At 44.5% G+C, this 21,114-nt stretch overlaps 1 protein-coding gene across 2 annotated transcripts in view; it reads right to left on the reverse strand.

Annotated features, from left to right (window-relative positions):
• Gramd1b (GRAM domain containing 1B) overlaps positions 1 to 17,003 on the reverse strand; it is a 234,647-nt gene extending 217,644 nt beyond the window's left edge. Inside the window, exon 1 of one of the 2 annotated variants that reach the window (XM_029543023.1) lies at positions 16,639 to 17,003. In XM_029543023.1, coding sequence (XP_029398883.1) covers positions 16,639 to 16,664 — 26 coding nt within the window. In that variant the 5' untranslated portion in view covers positions 16,665 to 17,003. The remainder of the gene's footprint in view (positions 1 to 16,638) is intronic. The other variant, XM_029543022.1, reaches the window with a different exon arrangement.
• Positions 17,004 to 21,114: the final 4,111 nt, after the last annotated feature.

The raw sequence follows: 21,114 nt of genomic DNA on the forward strand, positions 1-21,114 counted from the left end.
TCAAATTCAGAGATCTGCCTGCCTCTGCCTCCTCAGATGAATTTGCAAATTGCCCTTTTTAACTCTGTGAAGAATTGAGTTGGAATTTTGATGGGGATTGCATTGAATCTGTAGATTGCTTTCGTCAAGATAGCCATTTTGACTATATTAATCTTGCCAATCCATGAATATGGAAGATCTTTCTGTCTTCTGAGATCTTCTTTGATTTCTTTCTTCAGAGACTTGAAGTTCTTATCATACAGATCTTTCACTTCCTTCCTTAGAGTCACACCAAGGTATCTTATTATTTGTGACTATTGTGAAGGGTGTTGTTTCCCTAATTTCTTTCTCAGCCTGTCTGTCCTTCGTGTAGAGGAAGGCTACTGATTTGTTTGAGTTAATTTTATATCCAGCTACTGCACTGAAGCTGTTTATCAGGTTTAGGAGTTCTCTGGTGGAATTTTTAGGCTTACTTATATATACTATCATATCATCTGCATATAGTCATATTTTTACTTCTTTCTTTCTAATTTGTATCCCCTTGATCTCCTTTTGTTGTCGAATTGCTCTGGCTAGGACTTTAAGTACTATATTGAATAGGTAGGGAGAAAGTGGGTCCCTGATTTTAGTGGGATTGCTTCAAGTTTCTCTTCATTTAGTTTGATGTTGGCTACTGGTTTGCTGTATATTGCTTTTATTATGTTTAGGTATGGGCCTTGAATTCCTGATCTTTCTGAGACCTTTATCATGAATGGGTGTTGGATTTTGTCAAATGCTTTCTCAGGATCTAACGAGATGATCATGTGGTTTTTTTTGTCTTTGAGTTTGTTTATATAGTGGATTATGATGATGGATTTCCGTATATTGAACCATCCCTGCATCCATGGGATGAAGCTTACTTGATCATGATGGATGATCGTTTTGATGTGTTCTTGGTTTGAGAGAATTTTATTGAGTATTTTTTGCATTGATATTCATAAGGGAAATTGGTCTAAAGTTCTCTTTCTTTGTTGGGTCTTTATGTGGTCTGGGTATCGGAGTAATATCCAATATATACAAATAACTCAAGAAGCTGGACTCCAGAATATCAAAGAACCCTATTAAAAATGGGGTACAGAGCTAAACAAAGAATTCTCAACTGAACCAAAGGGCTGAGAAGCACCTGAAAAAAATGTTCAACATCCTTAATCATCAGGGAAATGCAAATCAAAAGAACCCTGAGATTCCACCTCACACCGGTTAGAATGGCTAAGATCAAAAATTCGGGTGACAGCAGATGCTGGCGAGGATGTGGAGAAAGAGGAACACTTCTCCATTGCTGGTGGGATTGCAAACTGGTACAATCACTCTGGAAATCAGTCTGGCGGTTCCTCAGAAAATTGGACACAGTACTACCAGAAGATCCAGCAATACCTCTCCTGGGCATATACCCAGAAGATATTCCAACTGGGAATAAGGACACATGCTCCACTATGTTCATAGAAGCCTTATTTATAATAGCAAGAAGCTGGAAAGAACCCAGATGTCCCTCAACAGAGGAATGGATACAGAAAATGTGGTACATTTACACAATGGAGTACNACTCAGCTATTAAAAACAATGAATTTATGAAATTCTTAGGCAAATGGATGGATCTGGAGGATATCATCCTGAGTGAGATAACCCAATCACAAAACAACACACATGATATGCACTCACTGATAAGTAGATATTAGCCCAGAAACATAGAATACCCAAGATACAATTTGCAAAATACATGAAACTCAAGAAGAAGGAAGTCCAAAGTGTGGATACTTCATTCCTTCTTAGAATGGGGAACAAAATACCCATGGAGGGAGTTACAGAGACAAAGTTCAGAGCTGAGATGGAAGGAAGGAAGGACCATCCAGAGACTGCCCCACCCAGGGATCCATCCCATAAACAGCCACCAAACCCAGACACTATTGCATATGCCAGCAAGATTTTGCTGACAGGGCTCTGATATAGCTGTCTCTTGTGAGGCTATGCCAGTACCTGGCAAATACAGAAGTGGATGCTCACAGTCATCTATTGGAAGGAACACAGGGCCCCCAATGAAGGAGCTAGAGAAAGTACTCAAGGAGCTAAAGGGGTCTGCAACCGTATAGGAGGAACAACAATATGAACTAACCAGTATCCCCCAGAACTGTGTTTCTAGTTGCATATGTAGCAGAGGATGGCCTAGTAGGCCATCAATGGGAGGAGAGGCCCTTGGCCTTGCGAAGATTATATGCCCCAGACAGGGGAATGCCAGGGCCAGGAAGCAGGAGTGGGTGGGTTGGGGAGTAGGGCAGTGGGAAGGTATAGGGGACTTTCAGGATAGTATTTGAAATGTAAATGAAGAAAATAACGAATGAAAAAAAAAGGCACTGGGCAGAAATCTGCTGGCCAAACAGGCCATAACTCAGATGCTTCCTTCTGGGATACTGTGTCTACCCCACTCCAGCCACTCTGAACCGGTCAACACCAAGCACCTCGTGCTCTCTCACCTTCGGGCGTGTTCTTCTCAGCACCTCCTCTGTATGAAATGCTTTCCCAATTTATTTTCAATCCATGTAAATCTTGCTCATTCTTCAGAGCCCATTGTCAATCTTACCTTCTTCTGTGACTTCCTCTTTATGAGTGTAATATACTTCACACATTGAGTATTTGTATCATTAATTACTGGGCTGTTGTTTTGCTTTGTTTTGCTTTCTGAGAGTCTTACTACGTATTCTGTCACCGCTTCAGAAGTATTTTAACTACAGGCATGTACATGATAGATGGTTTCCTAGTCATGTTTTTTAAAAAAATTATATATCTAATATCAAATCTAATATATATATATATGCATACACACACACACACACACATATATATATATATATATATATATATATATATATATATATATATATATATACACTGTGTCTGTGTGCCTGCTTGTGAGGATGAAGACATGTATGAATCTCAGTTTACTTGTGTGACCAGACCACAGTTTGCAGGAGTTGGTTCTCTCCTTCTGATATCTATGTGCTGAGAATAGAATCCATGCCGTCTGTTTTGGTGGGAAGGACCTTTACCCACTGAGCTATCTTTCTAGTTCCTTTTAGTTGCTTTTAAATGGCTTCTTGTGTGGCAATTTTCAAGTTGTTTAAAAATTTATGCTACTTTTCACCTTCACTCCATAAATTTAGTATCATATCTTAGAAAGAAGAGCTGTCTGGTAATTTCTGATTACTTTGTTTCATGTGACATAACCCTGTTGGAAACTCAGACCCTGCAATGAGACCCTAATTTGAACCTCAATGGTATGTGCTACCTCTGTAACCCTGAAGACATCTTTTAGCTTCCCAAATCTTGAGAAGTTGGGAAATTGATGGTACTGACTCACTTCCGTGACGGCGATTAAATGAGACCATAGACATTCTATGGTTACCTAGGTCTTCAGCCCAGGATAAACTTTCCAATAAAACACTGTTATTGACATCAGTGATCACGATGAATGTGAATCTTCAGACACAGATTAGACCTCAGTCAATGCCAAGGTCAAATGAATACTTCCCTGAAACCCTTTGATTACTTTGTTCTGTGTGACACTAGGGAAGACAAATGCTAGTGACGGCAACTCAGCAACAGAGCTTTAAATGATGTTTTAACTTAGCTCATTCCAAAGATGACTTCCCCTCTATCCATCATCTCATCATCCAAGCACTCAGCCAGAGTGCGAGTCCATTAGCCCTTCCCTGGGATGATCTAGAAATAAAAGCAGAGGGTTGCAGTGTATTGCTTTGCAATAATTTAACCAAGCAAAACCAAGCACATTTGGAGGCTTTTATCAAAATAAAACTGGAAGGATGTGCGGCTCGCAGGTCAGTGATCTCGAGGATGTCAAGCTGTTTTTAACTTGCTCTTCCTGCATTAGAGGTGTGCAGTAATCTGTTCTCGGGCTTTTAATCCAAAGATAGTAAATCTGTGGTTGGAAATTTCTGGACCTTAATGACATTCATGTCTGAGAGAAGACACCTTGAAACTCCGGACTGTGATTTCAGTTAGAGCCTGAACAGAGACAACGGCTTATTCTAAGGGAGGACGGGTTTATACGTGGGAGAGTAACGACTATTGTGAGTGCCATTTTCTGTTCCCAAGGCTCAGCAGCAAAACCACCTGTCTTTGACAGTGGGCCTAGGCTTGATTGTGGAGAGGAGGAGTGGACAGGCAAAGCACCGTATTATTCAATGAGTTATCTAAGAACAGACAGAAACACTAACACAGACAACAGAGGAACAATGCAGACTATGAACACATCATCTTTAACATTTTGGAAGCAGTTCATAGGATTTGAACAAACCAGGAAAACAATGGAAGCAGATACCAGTGCTACATTGACTTTCCCAGCATGTCACCTTCTAGTCATCACTACCATGTCTGAGTACCTATGCAGTAAAGCTATTACCATGGATGTCTACACGGCTGTTAACTCACAGTTTGTCCATATGGGACTCCCCCTGGGGAAGGAAATATCAGAGAACAAAATAATCCACCAGTACAGAACCAAAAATGCCCAGAATGAGTGAGCCATCTCTAATCTTCCAAGAACTTCAAGTGTTGGCAAAAGGAGAAGATCTGAGTTCTTCAAGTATTCCATAATATTTTTGTCATGTTTTAAGGAGGAAAAAAAGAAAAACCTTCCAAGAATTTTATTTTCCTTTTCATTTAGATATATTTATTTTATTTGGATGACTGTGTTGCCTGCATTATGTAAGTATGTCACATGTGGGTCTGCTACCTGCAGGGATGGGAGGGTGCTGGATCCCCTGAAGCTTGAATTACAGATGGTTGTGAGTCCCTGTGTGCATGAAGGGAAAATGAACCCAGGTCCTCTGCAAGAGCAGCAAGACTCTCAACCACCAACCCATCTCTCCAGCCTAGGATATATTTTTCTTATGAGTATCTTACCTGGTTCCCAACCATGTTCTTGTTCATCATCAAATTATCTTCTCCCACCTATATGTTTAAGAGAAGCACTTTGGGGATTTCCTCTGATGTATACTTTAGGCTTTTCTAGTATTCCTGAAGGGTGACCCCCCAGAAAAGTCCCAGAACTAGAGACATTTGCTTAGTGCCTGTTTCTGTAACAAACAGCATGTACACCACCAACATGACCAACAAGATCTCAACAATAACTTTGCAGACTGTCTGCCTCTTCTGAAAGAGGAAGGAAAAGCCAAACCACATTTACTCAGATGCCCATGCTGGAGTAGGTCATGGACTCTGAGCCAGCCCTTAGCAAGTCAGAAAGCTGAGAAATAAGTGACTTCTGGCCATGACAAACCATGTCTGTGCCATGCAAGGACTATCTACACCCACAGTTTGTCTAGAAGACCAGTCAAATGCTATAAACAGCTCTACATGGTTCTATAGTCATGACTGTTAGAAGAGGCCGCTGACCTTTAGAAGGGGTTAGTATCAATTATTTATAACAAATTTCTGCCTGTTACAAATAATCCCAAGATGAGCTGGACATATAGCTCAGTGATAGAGCACTTGCTTAGCATGTACAATGCCTTGAACTTGACTGCCACGCCCCACCCCAAGTCAAAAGACTAACTTTAAAGTAATTATTTTATCTATGAGGTATGTGTGCTTGCTTACATACACAGGTGCACATGCATGTGTGTGTAAATGCCTATGAAGGCCAAGATTGATCTAGAGGACCTTTCTCTATTACTTCCCAACTTATTTTTGAGGCAGAATCTCTCACTGAAATGGAAGCTCATGGAAATGGCTAGACTGACTGAACAGCAAGCTCTGGAGATCCACCCTGCTAGCACTGAGGTGACAGATGGTTGCTGCCATGCCCAGAGTTGTACAGAGGTGCTAGGGATCCAAGCACTTACCCATTGAACCATCTTCCCAGCTCCTCAAAACAGTAATTTTTAATCTATTATTAGTTTGTGCAAGTATTTGAAATATATCATGGTAAAAACAAAATCTATTTGCTCAAATTGCTCTCCCTTAAGCACACAGTCACGGGATAATGAGTGGAAGAGAAGGAAGATTGATATTCCAAGGGTACAAGATGTAAAGTCATAGCATAATCTGCACACTGGTCAAACTGGGGACAAGAATATTGTGGTGACCGGCAACTGGCCATCTAAATGGCAACACCACTCTGAACCACCTCAAATTACCCTGCTCCAGCATCTGGGGGATGAAGAGCTTCTGCAGAGAGCTGGGAACACTAGATGCTATGTCAGGAGATGGGAGAGAAGCCTGTCCCACATCTATCACCAGCAGACTGATCAACTTCATTAAGTGGCTCTCCCATGAGGCTCATTTTCCTCACATGCAAAAGGTCAACATGAAGTGATTCGAGGCTCCTCACTAGCCAGGGGTACACAAAGAGGAATACTGAGATCTTAACTTTTAGCATCTTCTCTCCAGAACTTACCACCAAACCAGGTCCTGGTTCTTAGGAAGCACCTACACTCTATCAGATTGTTTTCTGTGTAATTGTGTTTGACGTGAAAATTAAAGCCCTGGGTAATTACATTTCATCTTCTCCTTTAATAGCAGGGAAGGAAATCAGAACCACCTGTACAAAAGAGTGACAGACTGACACAGAAGGGGCATCCTGAAACCTTGCTTGGTGCTCTGTGAACAAATAAGCAGGCCAACAAAACACAGCTGACTTTTGTCCTCCCCTGCTGATTTTATAAAGCTCATTTTGAATGCTGTCAATTGTTCACAGATGCCTGGAGACCTGTTTCCTTTTGCTGTTGCCTTGTGGGATAGACTGCATCTGCACCAAGGTGTGGGGTAGACCTGCATCTGCACCAAGCTGCAGAAGGTTATAAATACCAAGACATCCTGGTGGTTTGAGACCCAGTAAGGACGGACAAACCGCAGAGAACTGTACTAGATGGGTCTGACAGGCAACTCTCCTGCCCGCTGCTGCTGTTTCCCAAATGACAGGAAGAGGTTTTGTCTGGCTCAGCAGGTTTGTCATATGCCTGGCTTCTGGTTGTCAAAGCGTGTGGAAAGCACATGACTACGGGGCGGTGAATCAACGGCACAGAATATGCCAGGCAAAAATGGAAGCCATTATATCATTTGGCTAAAGAGGAAGTGTGGGGAATGGCCTAGAACATTTACTTCGTGAACCTGAAATTTTGTGAAATGAGAGCCAGGAACTGTGATCTCTGGATGAATATATTCTAAAGCAGCCTGCAGTCCATGGAAAACAAGAACCCTGTTGACTAGCTAGAGCTTCCAAAGTCTAAGGTGGAGGAAAGGTTGCAACATTTCAGAAACTCTTCAAAATAACTCCTGATTGGACTCTACAGGACTGAGTCATGGCAGAGAGCTTCCAGCTGCTGCTGGTGTGAGTGCTATGTCGGGTTATCCTTACTCCTGCCCCTGTGAGTGCTTTGTCGGGTTATCCTTACTCCTGACAGTGTGAGTGCTATGTAGGGTTGTCCTTACTCCACATGGAGTGATGGTTTTGATTCTTCAGAGCTTTTCCATTCTTCTGGAACCCTCCACTCACTTCTCACTTTGCTCTTGGAAGGTTGCAACCCTTTTTCACAGAAGGGAGAGAAGTTCTCTCCTGATGGTCCTCCACACTCCTAAAAGTAGGACTCACTCTTGAAAATGTTCCCCCTTTCTCATAAAAAAAAAGAAAAAAGGTAATTGTTTCTTATAACTTTTTTCAATAAAAATTAAGTCAAAAATACAAAATGCTTACTATACATCTCCACAGGTCATAAATCCTGGCTGTCCTTCATTCTTCCTCTGCACAGTGCTTCTGTTTACTAGCTCTGTAGAGTTTGCATAGTGCCTCTCTCTCTCTCTCTCTCTCTCTCTCTCTCTCTCTCTCTCTCTCTCATTTCACTACATAGACCAGCCTCATACTTACAGAGATCCGCCCACCTCTGCCTCCCGAGTGCTGGGATTTGAAGTGTGGGCTCCTACACCTGGCCACAATTCTCTCTGTTGAAACAGTTTCATTCTCTAATCTCCTCAGCTGTCATTACATCTCTTCCTCTTTCAGAAGCCAACCGACTCCAAGTCTCCCCCTGAGCTCTTCCTAAGCCCTGAGCAGCCCTGATTACCTTTCCTTCCACCTTCCTTCCACCTTCCTTCCACCTTCCTTCCACCTTCCTTCCACCTTCCTTCCACCTTTCCTTCCACCTTTATTGGAACTCTTTTAGCAAGTTTACAAATGACCCACTTTATCCTTAGCCTGCCTAAACTCTCATGTAGTCAGCTTACTTTACAACCCCACATTGTTCCTGAACTTCCTGTCCCGAGTCATGGCCACTGGTCTAGCACAGACCATGAGATGAGCATTTGTGCATGCTGTGATTCCCCACTAGCCTCCCTCAGCTTCCACTACCCATTCAATATCAAACTTTGATGACTTTCTTCTAAACTTCCTCTCGACTCTGGATGGCACATTCCACGCTTCTTTATCATAGGAAGTCTCACCTGGACACCCCCGTGTTCCTGTCTATGGCCCCTGACCCTAACTTTGAACCTCCTCCTGTTTGGACTTAACACCCACAAGGCCATACATGTTATCTTTCTTTCAGACAAGAAATCTTGATTTAATCTCTCACTAAATATAATCTGCAGCCTCCGTGTGATGCGGGTTGTACACTTGGGCCTTCGAAGCTCCATTGCAGACTGGCTGCCCCACCCCCTTCACAGCGCTCCTGACTCACAGCCCACAAACACATAAAACACTTTGCCGTCCCCTGTGTTCGTGCACACTGTCCCCTCTGCCTGAAGAATGACTTCATTCCAGCTGCAGCTCACCTGCTCACCTGTTAAAAGCCACCTCAAATACTACTCCAAAAAGGCCTTCCTAGCTTCTCACAGGCTATTCTCCTCACGGCTGGGTTCAGTGTCCCCATGACCCCAGAGACTCCCTTCCGTGGAGTCATTTCTATGGTAGCTTTCCCTCTCGTACGCTGCCTTCCTTACTAGACCACGAGCTCTCTGAAGGAAAACATTGAACCTTCTTCAGTTCTGTATCTTCATTACCCACTTTGCTTCTCGACTAATAAATTCCTGCCAGAGGTATATAAATGGAAGATGTGGTTTTAAAACTGTGACAGAAATAAGCAAGAACAGAATGGAACTAGGAAAGGACACATTCTGTCCTAGCCACAATTCCTAGAGCTAGGTGCTCAAGTAGATAAGAGGAGGAAATAAGGCCATTTCCCAGGGACTCATAAAAGCCTCCATTCTAATCCTTTAACAGATTTCTTGCCATCACTAGAAGAGGAAGAAAACCCTTAGAAAGTGTAAAGAAAGTGTAAATTTATTCCTCTGTCTCCTTTCACACTGCTCCGATGCCACTCTTTCATCCTCTGCCAGGACCAGGGGACCAGGTTTGATCACACTGTCACCATTTTACTACAGATATTCAAAGTAGCCCGAAGCTTGGTGCCTAAATTAAATTTGAATGTTGCTAAGCGATATCAGGCTTCACAAACAAGAATCAAAGCTAGCCTTGGCATGCTGTGCTCACATCTTCAGCATACAGGTGTCTTGAAAAGTATCATATATGGGAAGAAGGAACGGGAATAGATAAAATTATTTCAACCCCATTTTATAATCTTCCTATTCTTATCACAGCTAGGCATGCATTCGAGGAGACCAGCCCTGATGATTCTGTTATGTTGTTTCTGCTCCTTGACAAGTCAAAACAGATTGTTCGGCTTGTGTTAGTCTATCTGCTAAATAAAACCACCAGCATAGCCTTATTCACCTGGGTTTGTACTCTGCTTAAACAAATAGCAGAAAGCTCATGCATGCAAAAGACCAGCCAAGACCAGACATTGACGTTCCCTTTTGCCTGTTGCCAACCAAGTTCAAATGGGAGCCTTGGACCCCCACAAGATGAAGTGATACTTCAAGCGAGAACCCGTTTATCTAAGCCCTCAAGTCCAGAGCGACTTGCCTCAGCTCTCTCATGGAAGTCCCAGTCACCCCGAAATCTACTATTAACCTCTTCGTCTTAAATAAATTTACTCAAGCTTCGGCAGGAGTAAGCCACAGGGCAGGAGCTCCCTGTAAGGCTCCTACAAGAAAGGGAATCAAAACAGTTATACAGTAGAGAGCCAACTTTCATCCAGTATTTTCTGTGATTTAAATGTCAAGGCAACTTGGCAGTATGAATATGCCAAAACTGGAAGAAGAAGAAAAAGAAGAAAAAGTCAGTCTCAAGAACATTGACGTTGTTTGTTTACCTCCCTCTTGGGTTCCAAATCTCTGTAACCATGTTGGCATAGGCATTTGTATTTTAAAGGATGTTGTGATTGGTATAGCTACAAGCAGGTGCAGGTGCGTCCCTATCTGCTGATGGTGGGCGTTAATTAGTGGTATATGACAAGAAAGGGATGGACTGAAAATTTAAAGCAAAACCTACTGAGAAAGCAGCCATGCAGAAAATCACAGAACTGGTTTCAAGTCCCAGCTGTAATTACTATCTACACATCTCAGATTCTTTCTTTCTTCTTTTTTCTTTCTCTTTTTTTCTTTTTTCTTTATCTCATTTTTATATAATTTTTTTTGATGTGTGTCCTATAACGGCCTTGAACTTATTATATGGCTCAGGCTACCTTAGCCAAATGCTGGGGTTATAGGCACATACCACCATGCTTGGATATTTATCTGGTCTTTATATCTTATTTCTGCAACTATAAATAAACTGATCTTACTCATCATTTACTCTGTACAGAAGCTCTGGAAGGGAGAAGCCAGGTTGTAAATGGCATCTCATTACAAGAGGAGCATCCCTAACTTAAAATTTCAAAACTTGAAGGGGTCACTATCTAAAACATTTTGAATATCCAAGTTATACGACAAGTGGAAAAATCCCATGGCTGACATCAAGTGACAGGTCACAGCCCAGCCCAGCCCAAACACAGATGCATTCAAGATATTGCGTAATCAATCACCAGATGGTGTACACAAAGGGTATGTGTGAAACGAATTCCCTATTTTTGTTTGAGTCCCATCCCCAAGATATCTTCTTATCTATCTGTAAATAGCCCAAGATCAAACGCAAACAAAACGAGCAACAATCAAAACAACTCGATGTATCTTCATACGAATGCTGAACTTCTAATGCAGTAACAAAAATGAAGAGCTCAGAGGTGCTTTTACTGGTCACGGTTAACGAAGCCAGACTCATCAGCAAAGTGGAAGCTCGTGGGTAAAGACTTTTCTCGATACTTCCAAACAGGCTGAGGAAATCCTTTTTGGCAGAGCCTTTGACTTGAGCGTGAACAGGCTCAGACCCAAGGGTAAGTTCACGGGAATGGTTTGACAAGAAAACAGAGGACAGCCATGTTCTGCTCCAGTTGCTTGTGAGCCTAACCCTTAGGATCCTGTCCTGACTCTGAGTGTCACTGAACTGAGAGAACTGTGGTGTGGGCTCCATACTTGGAAAGTCGGACTATGAAGCTGTTATTAATAAAGGAAATGCTGACTTTCCCCCACCACATACAAAGGTTTCATGGTCTCAAAGCTATGCCAGAGACACTGTGAGAAGCAGATAGCCAAGAAGAAAGAATGCCAAGAACAGAAAAGGCACTCTGATGCCTGATTAAAGTATGTGCAGGGCCGGGGAGGTTGGCTTCTGCTTTTCCCTTAATGGACCATCAATCCTTCGTAGGTTCTTTGAACACATATTCATATGGCTCCTGTCAGTGCTCTGAGTGTCTCAATGAGTCACGCATTGGCGATACCTTTTTATAGTCGCCTCTGAGAATATTCTTGGGCTAGTAAGCCAATGGGATTCTGACAAGAAAGAGCAGGAAGAAGCACTCCTTTCTGAGTCAAACTATTCTACCCATGGCTCCCTGTGAAGTCAGGATGGATTCAATAGCAGCCTTTATCACTAGACCCTGGACTTGTCAAAAAAAAAATATTTTAAAAGTGCTAGAGGAAGAATTGTGTAAGTCTTCAATGAAAGGAAAAAGAGCCCACAAACACCCTATTAAACATAACCTCATGGTTGTCAATAACAAGTTTTTGAACAGTTTTCTAATGGTGCATCCGCCCAACCAACCTGGCCTTATCAATTGGCATGTCAAGCTGTATTTATTTCTGGCTATATGAAAGGAGTGTGTGTTTAACTGCCACTAGATCTTCTGTGGCTTAAGGCATAAACCCATGTCTAAACCAGGAAAGTATTATCTGTTGTGGTTTGTGCCAAGTATGAAATATATGGCAAGCAGCCTCATCACACTTGCTGCTCAAACATTGTTGCCCCAGCAGAGAAGAGTTTTCCTGAACAACAAATAGGGTGGGTGAGTGTGTGAGTGACTGCCTGGATTCTAAGCAAGGCTTCCTCTACTCAGGGCAGCTTTAGCCAAAGAGAGCCAGCCACGCCTCCTCCCTCCAACCCACCACCTACAAGCTCTCCAAGAAGAACTGGACCAAGCATCCCACAAAGGCAGGGATCCAATCCAGGGAGGGGAAATGGTGGACTCTGAAGTTATCCCTGCCAACCTAGAGAACAAGGTTCCTTTTCTAACTTAGCTCATTGTCATCAAAGCAGGTCTTTCTCATCAAAGCTCAGGCTTCGAGCCTACCACCCTCTGGAGGATGCCTTCTTATCTGATTAGATAGGCTATTATGCTAAATATTCAGCCACTCAGTACTGGCTGTGTGTGGGTGTGCGGGATAAAAATCTTCATGAACACGCCTTCGCAGGGTCATTTGTTTAATTTCAATTCTGCAAAATGTAAAAATAGAACCAGTGCCGCGAGGGGTTGAGGCTCGTCGGCTTCAGCGCCCAGCCTTCCAATCACAAAAGCTAAGCTGGTCTGCTGACTCCTTGGCTCCCTCCCTGACCTGGCCGCAAGGTGCCGGGCTCGCTTCCACTGTCTCTGCTCTTTTCACCTCTTTGGCTCTTCCTTGCACATCTTTTCTGCTCTTGTTCCTCTGACACCCTCCCTCCCTTCTTTCATTGTTTCTAATATGCCATTTTTCTTCCCCCTCTACTCCCATGCCTCCAGCACCTTCCTCTGAGCTGCTCTCTCTGGTCTTCCATAGCAGCTTTCTCCAGATGCGCTGGGTCTCACACATTCTTCTAAGACTTGCTCCCCACCCCCACCCCGACGTCTACCCTTAACTCATTCCTTATGCCTTCCTCTAGGCTCCTTGAGAGCCCAGACTCTCAAGATGCCTAGAAAGAGGACACTTCTGAGATCAATTAGACAGAATGGCCGAGGAGCTGTCTTTTCATACTCCGTCCTCTAGCTAAATACGTTCAGTATTCAATGAGTGTAGCGGTGCATGGTGGGAGGGGAGCAGGCAGGTGGTACATCACTGGTCTTGTGTTCTGAACAAGATCGATTTTCCTGAAGGCTTTTTAACAAGCTAAAGGCTCAACTGGCACTCGCTGATTCTGAGCCCTGGAGTCTAGCACCATCTCCCAATTAATCCCACTCTTATCCTGGTTCAGAGAGGAGAGTCAACTCCTCAACCAGAAGCCCTGGAGCTCAATCAAAGCCCCACAAGGGTGTTGAGAGGAGAGATGCTTCCTGCTTTGTGCCTTTGTGGTCTCAGGCAGGTCCTGCCGTCTGTCCGGGTTTCAAACTAACAGTTGTTCCTGTCCACTATTATATGTAACTGGTGAAGTAAACTCCTTCAGCATGCCTACAATAAGGTCTTCAGTAGTGATGTCTACCAGTGGCAGATGCTATTCTTTTCTCCTTATGTAGGTCTCCGGAGACTTCCCTAAAGACAAAACTTCACTGATGATTTGAGGAAAGTCTGAGAGAAAAGGTGACTAGCAGATTACTAGTTCTTTGGTTCAACAAAACCAACCCACTAGAACATCAATCCTTTGGGGTTTAGGGCTATCTTACAGATCCATACACCAATCTCCTGCTGTGTTTCCTCCATCTAATAAATTCTGTTTTCACACATGTACACATTGACACATTAAGATGACCCTCCCATGTGTTTCTCCAGGGTCTCATTTCCCAAGATGGGTCCCTTCCTTTGCTGGCTATAATGCTACTTTCCTATCTCTCACCTCTTTAGCAGCATCTACTCATTGTGTACAGGGCTCACCCAATGGCTACAAAGAAAATGGGCTCTTGGGGTATACTTTGGACTCCAGAGCCTTACACACTAAAATAAAGGGCACGTAGAGTGTAGCAATCAAAAGATAAATGCCTTATCTCTGCTTTGGATATAAGATCTATTAATTTTATTATCATTTCAAGAATGACTACGACTGTGGTGAATGTGGTCCCTGGTGTACCAATCCACTGGTGCAAAGGGGATAAAGGTGGGGAAGAGAGAGAAGAAAGATGCTTGGAGACTAAAACAAGAAGAGCATTAACTGCGGCAAACCCCAAAAGTAAGTACCCCCCTTTTGTCAGGGCATGTACAGCAGATGATCATCTGTAGCAGAATTGTAGACAGCAGCCCAAAGCCACACACGGCTGAAAGGTGCATACCACCTGTTCAGAAGCAAAGCCAGTGGGGACAGAGACCAGCAACTGGAGCCCAGCAGCTGGAGCCCAGCTGCTGCCTGGGGGGGGGGGGGTATGGAGGGGGAGGGGGAGGCAAGGCTGATGATTTCAGCTTTGCCTACAGACTGCAGATGTGGGAGATGGGAGTCTATATACACCAAGCTGATCTTCGAGGACATTCCATGGTAACCGCAGTTTAAAAGCAAAGGTTGGGTGATGGCAGCAGGAACAAACAGCATCTCCTTAATAAAGATGTGACTTCATTCAAGATCTGTGATCCTTGAAGACAGCTGAGCATTCTAGAATGAGATTCTAGGACTGAGATTCTAGGATGGCATCTAGCTTGGGCCACATTTTGATCAGTTGCTCCTAATACTTGTATTTCAACGGTAATTCCAGAGCCCGGCCTCCAATCTACAGCCTCATAGCAACTTCTGAGTATAGATGGTAGGAATACTAGAGCTTTCATGAGACCCTGAGTCACTTTGATTCTGGCAGAGCCATCCACCCAAGTTGCAGGTTGAAGAAGAGCTTCAGAGAAGGTCACTAATTGACCCAAGAGAAGTCTCTCTCTCTCTCTCTCTCTCTCTCTCTCTCTCTCTCTCTCTCTCTCTCTCTCTCTGATGACCGCCTCCAAATCAGCAAAGGGCAACATACAAAAAAACAAACAAACAAACAAAAAAAACCCATGAAGTCTTGGAGCTGGCCTGGCTAGGATATTAGGTACACTTGAGAGACACGATCTTCAAGGGAGGAACACTGGTGGGAGGCACAGTTGGAAAGGGAGAATAAGTGTTCCCCTCAACCAGAAAACAAGACTAGATTGCTCAGTGAGAATCCACAGGCCTATGCTTTGTCATCCAATCTTATAAACGCTGGGTAGGAGGTATTTTTGTACTATGGTGCTTTCCAAAGAGCTTCTATATCAGATCAGGAGGAGACAGAAATGCAGCATTTTCAATTTGCATCCAATAATGAATGTCCAGAATTTACATGGAGGGGCTCCAGCTAAGATCTCCCCTCCCCCCCCGCCTGAAAAAGCCCCAATGCAGGAATGTGGCCTTGTTGGTGTTGACAAGAGCTAGCTCAGCCCCCTGCACCAATTTCTTTGTTTTTTGCCTGGAGTGGTGGGAGGTTTGCATCTGCTGCTGTCATGAAAACATTTGCTTTTCATTTTTACAAGCCTTTAGAAAATTATTTTTTAGAGGGAAAAATATCTAGGGAATCTTCCAAGCATATATAATATGTACAATGCTGGCCCTGGGGTTGAGCTTCTTCTCTATTACAAACACAGCCCAAATCACAACCTGAGTGCATGCAATCCACTCTTTGGTCCTCTGCTTCCTTGAAGGCACAGGCACCCTCTTGAGGAGCTGTGTGGAGAAAGAGGTTTCTCCAGGTTTATGTTTGGCTGATGGGTTCGAATAAGCCTGGACCCTACCAACTTGATTCTACCCACAGCACCTTCTCACCTCTCCATCTGCACAAGCCAAAGTCGTACTTCTCCTGAAAGGAGTCGGGACTCTATGAAGTCCTGGGTCTAAGTCAAGAGACCCTTCCACTGTCAAGCCTTCCAACTCCACTCATGAAGGAATTAGAAAAGCTGAAGCCCCCCCAGTCTCTGTAGCTACCCTTTGTCGTTCTACCAAGTCTTGAACCCGAGTCGTGCTGGAGCAGTGAATGTGAGCTGGATTTGGGTGGGAGGGGGAGGAGGCGTGGATGGGCTCTGCCCAGAACAAGGAAAGCCAGTGTCCCCAAGTTCAAAACTTTTGCCAGAAACGTAGGGAGACACAAACACAATCTCCAAGTCTTCCTCTCTCCACATGCTCTGTGCACATCTCCAACACTGAATGAAGAAAGAAGCCAGCTGGCCACCTCCGGAAGTTGATGGAGGCGCCCTATCTCAGTGGTTTTCTGGAGACACCAACTCTGGGTGTTTGGACATCACAGCCGGACCACAATCCATGCTAATAGCTTTACCATGCCCTCTGGCAACTTTGAAGCTGGACTAAGAAAGCTGGGAATCGAACAATTACCCCCCCCCCCCGCCGCCAATATTCCTCCTCCCAATTCCAGAGGGCTTCCTCCTCCCCATCAGTCTGGCTCCCAGGTACATGCATCCTGGGGCTCCAGTAGGTTCACAAGTTCTTACCTAGGTCTGTTGGGAAAGCTGTTCATGTGGACCCCAGAGCTGGGCACTTAGCGGTCAGCGGCGTCCGGGACGCACCAGCTGCTGGCTACTGCTCAGCACATCTCCCCGTGGGCCTGGCTTTGCAAACAGGAGAGCCAGTCCCATCTGAAGCAGGGGAGCAGTGGAGCACAGTCTTTGGACTCGCCGACCAGTGCGTTCGGTCCAGTCGGAAGTACCTCCGGCAGGTGAGCGTGGAGGCGGGTTCAGGGTCCCCCTGCGCCCTGGGACAGCTTTGGAAGCGATGAGGGCGGCGACGCGCGGCGAGAGCTAGTGGAACTCCCCTGCCGGCGCGCTCTCGGCTCCCGCCGTCTGGGTGGCTAGGTGTTACCGCAGCGCGATCCCTCTTTCTATATATATCCACAGCCCCCTCCCAGCGCGCAGCGCGTTGGCTCGGTGTCGTCCTGGACTGCACCTAGGTGGTTTCCGCTCTCCCGCTCTCCCGCCTCTGTCCCTCTCTGCTCTTCTCCCGCTCTCTTCTCTCTCCTCCCCTTGCTCCCCCTCTGCGGGAGAAGTCTGGGTTCTCCCGGTATTGCCTTGCTCCTGACACTTAGCACTGCAGTGGAACTCCGCACACGACCAGGCTGTTCCTTTAAAACCAACTGCTGGGTTCAAATCAGAGCATCAACTTGGTGCAGAAACCAACGCCAGAAGTGCTGCTGCCCTGTGGTTAGGAGGAGAGGGCAGCCTCTCTTGGAAACGGGATGACAGTATTTCACAGAAAGGATGCTACAAAGAAGCATGGCAGAAGTCCACAGGTGACCTGTGGGATCTTCAGGACAGTGTGGCACCCTGCTGACTGGTCTTAAAATCAAGGTATCAAAGCCAAGGAGTTAAGTTCAAAGCTCTCAATGAACACAAAAAGAAAACGAAGTTCTGAGAGTGTCATCGACTGCCAGGAACACATACTAGCTAGAAAAATCCAACCTGAGTTCTACCCGCATTCCCACACTTGAAAAAGAATGGGCTTATCTGGGTCTGAGTGTGAATGTGACCCTGGAGGTCCCCGTGCAAAGTCCGTCCTCTAGGAGCTGTCTGAACCTATATGGTTGGTGGGTTAACATACTCTCTCACCAATGCCATTTCTAATTACCTCCATCCCTTCTTCCAAGAAGGCCTGGAAGGATGACAGACACCAAAGGTGAAGCGACTTCCAAGACTGAAATGACAAGCCCCTTCCAGTTCCAGGCCTTAGGACACCCAGCTAACAAGATGAGTTTCAGAAAACCTTCATTGTCCACTCGTTATTTTCCACCCGTCCCTCCACCCCTCAAGTCATCCTGACCATACTTTAACACAAATAATGTCATACTATCCACAAAAGCCAGTACACCCCATTTGCTTCTGGAAAGTGTTCCCTGGCAGCATGAGCTCATCAGCAAACCTCTCTGTCTGCAGCACTAATTTCTCTTTCTTGGAAGATGCTATCTCCAGCAGGAACCTCTTGCTCACAAACATCCCTCTTGGGCAGTAACCTGAAATCCCTCAGGTCTGTGGTATCTGGGCCCCTGAGCATAGATTGCGATCCTATGGAAACACTAGCCAAGTTGATCTCTTTAGAGGAGGTGCGATAACTGTTCCGCCGTCATGGACACTGTGATAACTCACAGAATCAGGAACCCTCCACTGGAATTACACTAATACACCAAGAGCCATGCCATTGTCGCCTATGGTCTTTGAGATGCAGGGCACAGGATAGGAAATTGAAATCCGAGCTTCAAATGGAGGAGTTGATCTAGAGGATCCCGGGACTAGTTTATGACTGTGGCTGTGGATATAGGACACAAGAGGAGATCAAGACACAGGAGAGCATACATCTCACTTCTGGGACCTTAAAGCGAGATCCTTGTGAATAATATATTACTACTGACCTCTTTCTCACAGGTTACCAGATGTGCTACCCTGTCCAAGCTCCTTAAGTTGGCCCAGTCTCATAGGACTCTTAAGGTTAACACAGCAACTGTAGGTCATCTGGCACATAGTAAATGGAGAATACACTTTATTCCCTTCCTTCTCTTTCTAAGCAACTCAAAAGCTCTCTCCTATAGAGGTATCCCCACCTCAGCCCAATCGCCCACGATCCTGTTTATCTTCTCTTTCAGATCTTGTTATACCAGTTTGGTTAATTTAAATGCATATTTTTTAAAACATTCATTTATTTATTTATTTTTAAGATTTATTTATTTATTTTATGTATATGAGTACACTGTAGCTGTATAGATGATTATGAGCCTTCATGTGGTTGTTGGGAATTGAATTTAGGACCTCTGCTCACTCCAGTCAACCCCACTCACTCAGTCCCTGCTCGCTCTGGCCCAAAGATTTATTTATTATTATAAACAAGTACACTGTAACTGACTTCAGACACACCCAAAGAGGGCATCAGGTCTCATACCGGTGGTTGTGAGCCACCATGAGGTTGCTGGGATTTGAACACAGGATCTTCCGGAAGAGCATTCAGTGCTCATACCCACTGAGCCATCTCACCGGCCTTTAACTGCTTATTTTACACATTCTATGTCTAGTTCAGCAAAAATAAACTAGTCACGTTGTTGTTGTTGTTGTTGTTGTTGTTGTTGTTTTGTTGATGATTGTCTTATGGTGCCAGAGATCTGACTTAGAGCCTCACCCATGCTAGGAGAGTACTTGAGCACTGAGCTGTGTCTCCAGCCCTTATTCCACACATAGTAGGGAGGCAGAACTCTCCTATTCTAATACACTTGCATTTATTTTATCTAAAGCTGAATCCCTAAGCTGAGGCGTGTGCTTTCCATGTTTTAAGTTCTCATCATAACACACAGACACAGCCATCACCCTAGATGTGTTGCTCTAGGAGGTCTAGAGAGTATGGAAGTCAACTTTCTTGTTTGTACATCCCAGATCATACTTGCATCCACTGATAAAGTTAGAGTAGCAGTTGGCCCTTGTTTCTTTGTCTTTGCAGAGTGAAATATTTCTCGACATCTGTTCTATGTAGTTTTGGTTGTTTTTTTTTTTCAGTATTAATAGATGGCACTCAAGCAAATGGTACTACAACTGATCGAGTTTGAGAAATCACGAGTTAAGCACACTTCAGCCTTCTCTGCGTTGATGCAGGGCCTGTCTTAGAGGGCTTTGGGCTGTATAGGATTGTGGATAGAAGCATGGATAGAAGTGGCTGTGTCTCACTGAACCTTAGCTCATCTCCATTTCTCAGTAGCTGCAGGATATTGGACAAGCTACTTACCCTCTTATCCTTCAGTCCTTTCATTTGTAAAATCAACATGATTACACTGAATAGAAACATGATTCGTCTCAAATCCCTTACACCGAGCAAACACTCCAAAATTCTAGTAGTCACGGAGCTGGAGACAGAGGGCTCAACAGTCTAGAGCACTCACTGCTCTTGCAAGGGACCCAGGTTGGGTTCCCAGCACCCACAGCCTGTTCATAACTGTTACTCTAGTCCCAGGAGACCTAACACCATCCTTTGGCCTCCCCCAGCACTGTATACAAGTGGCACACATACGCACTTACAGGCCAAGCCGTCATATACACACAAATAAATAAACTTTAAATCTCTAGTAGTCTTGGGAGGACTGATAATAGTGCTATGGAATAGCTGTCGCACACAGCTGAAGCTCAGTGGTGATGTTGCGGAGTTTTATGATCATAAAGCTGCTATAGGAAGCCTGCCTTGGACGTCCAAGAACTGCTGTGCTCCCCGGTGCTTGAAGGAAATGAGTAACAGTTTGAGTAAGCTCAGAAGTATCTCTGTAGCGCATATTTCTGCACACACTCAAAAAATGAGCAAAAGGAATATTACTCATTTATAGGCTAAAAGCTTCCTTTAATTGAGCAGCTATAACATACCAGGCACTGTTCTCTTTCTACATTATCTTAAAAACATTTTTTTAAAAAAATTTGGAGAGCATATGTATATGTGGGATGTGTGTGTGCGCGCACTCAAACACCTGAGTGTGTGTGGTGTGGCGTGTGGCACATGTACTTGTGGATGCACAGATCCGTGGATCCATAAGCCGGGACTGGGGAGGATATCAGGTGTCTTCTTTCTATGACTCTCTGCCTTATTCCCTTGAGAAAGGGTCTCTCACTGAAACAGACCTTTCTGCTTTAGACTTGGCAGGCTAGCCAGCAAGCACCCAGGGTCTGTCTGTCTCTGCCTGCTAACGCTGTGGTTTGAGGCATGGGCAGCCATGCCTAACTTTTTATGTGGGTACAGGAGATTCTAACTGAGGGCTTCAAGCCTGATGAGCAAGAGCTGTTACTTGATGAACCTCAGAACTTGAATCTCCCCAGCGCCCTTTCTCCTTACCGGGACTTACAGGAAAAGCTATCCACACCCTCATTATCAAAATTTTAAAAACTAAAGTTCAGAAAGTTTATGAACTGAGAGGCCAAACCAATCCAGAGACACAATTAGCAATTGCCAGTCTCCCT

Source organism: Mus pahari, chromosome 10 (assembly GCF_900095145.1).
Source record: "Mus pahari chromosome 10, PAHARI_EIJ_v1.1, whole genome shotgun sequence".
Classification (NCBI taxonomy): Eukaryota; Metazoa; Chordata; class Mammalia; order Rodentia; family Muridae; genus Mus; species Mus pahari.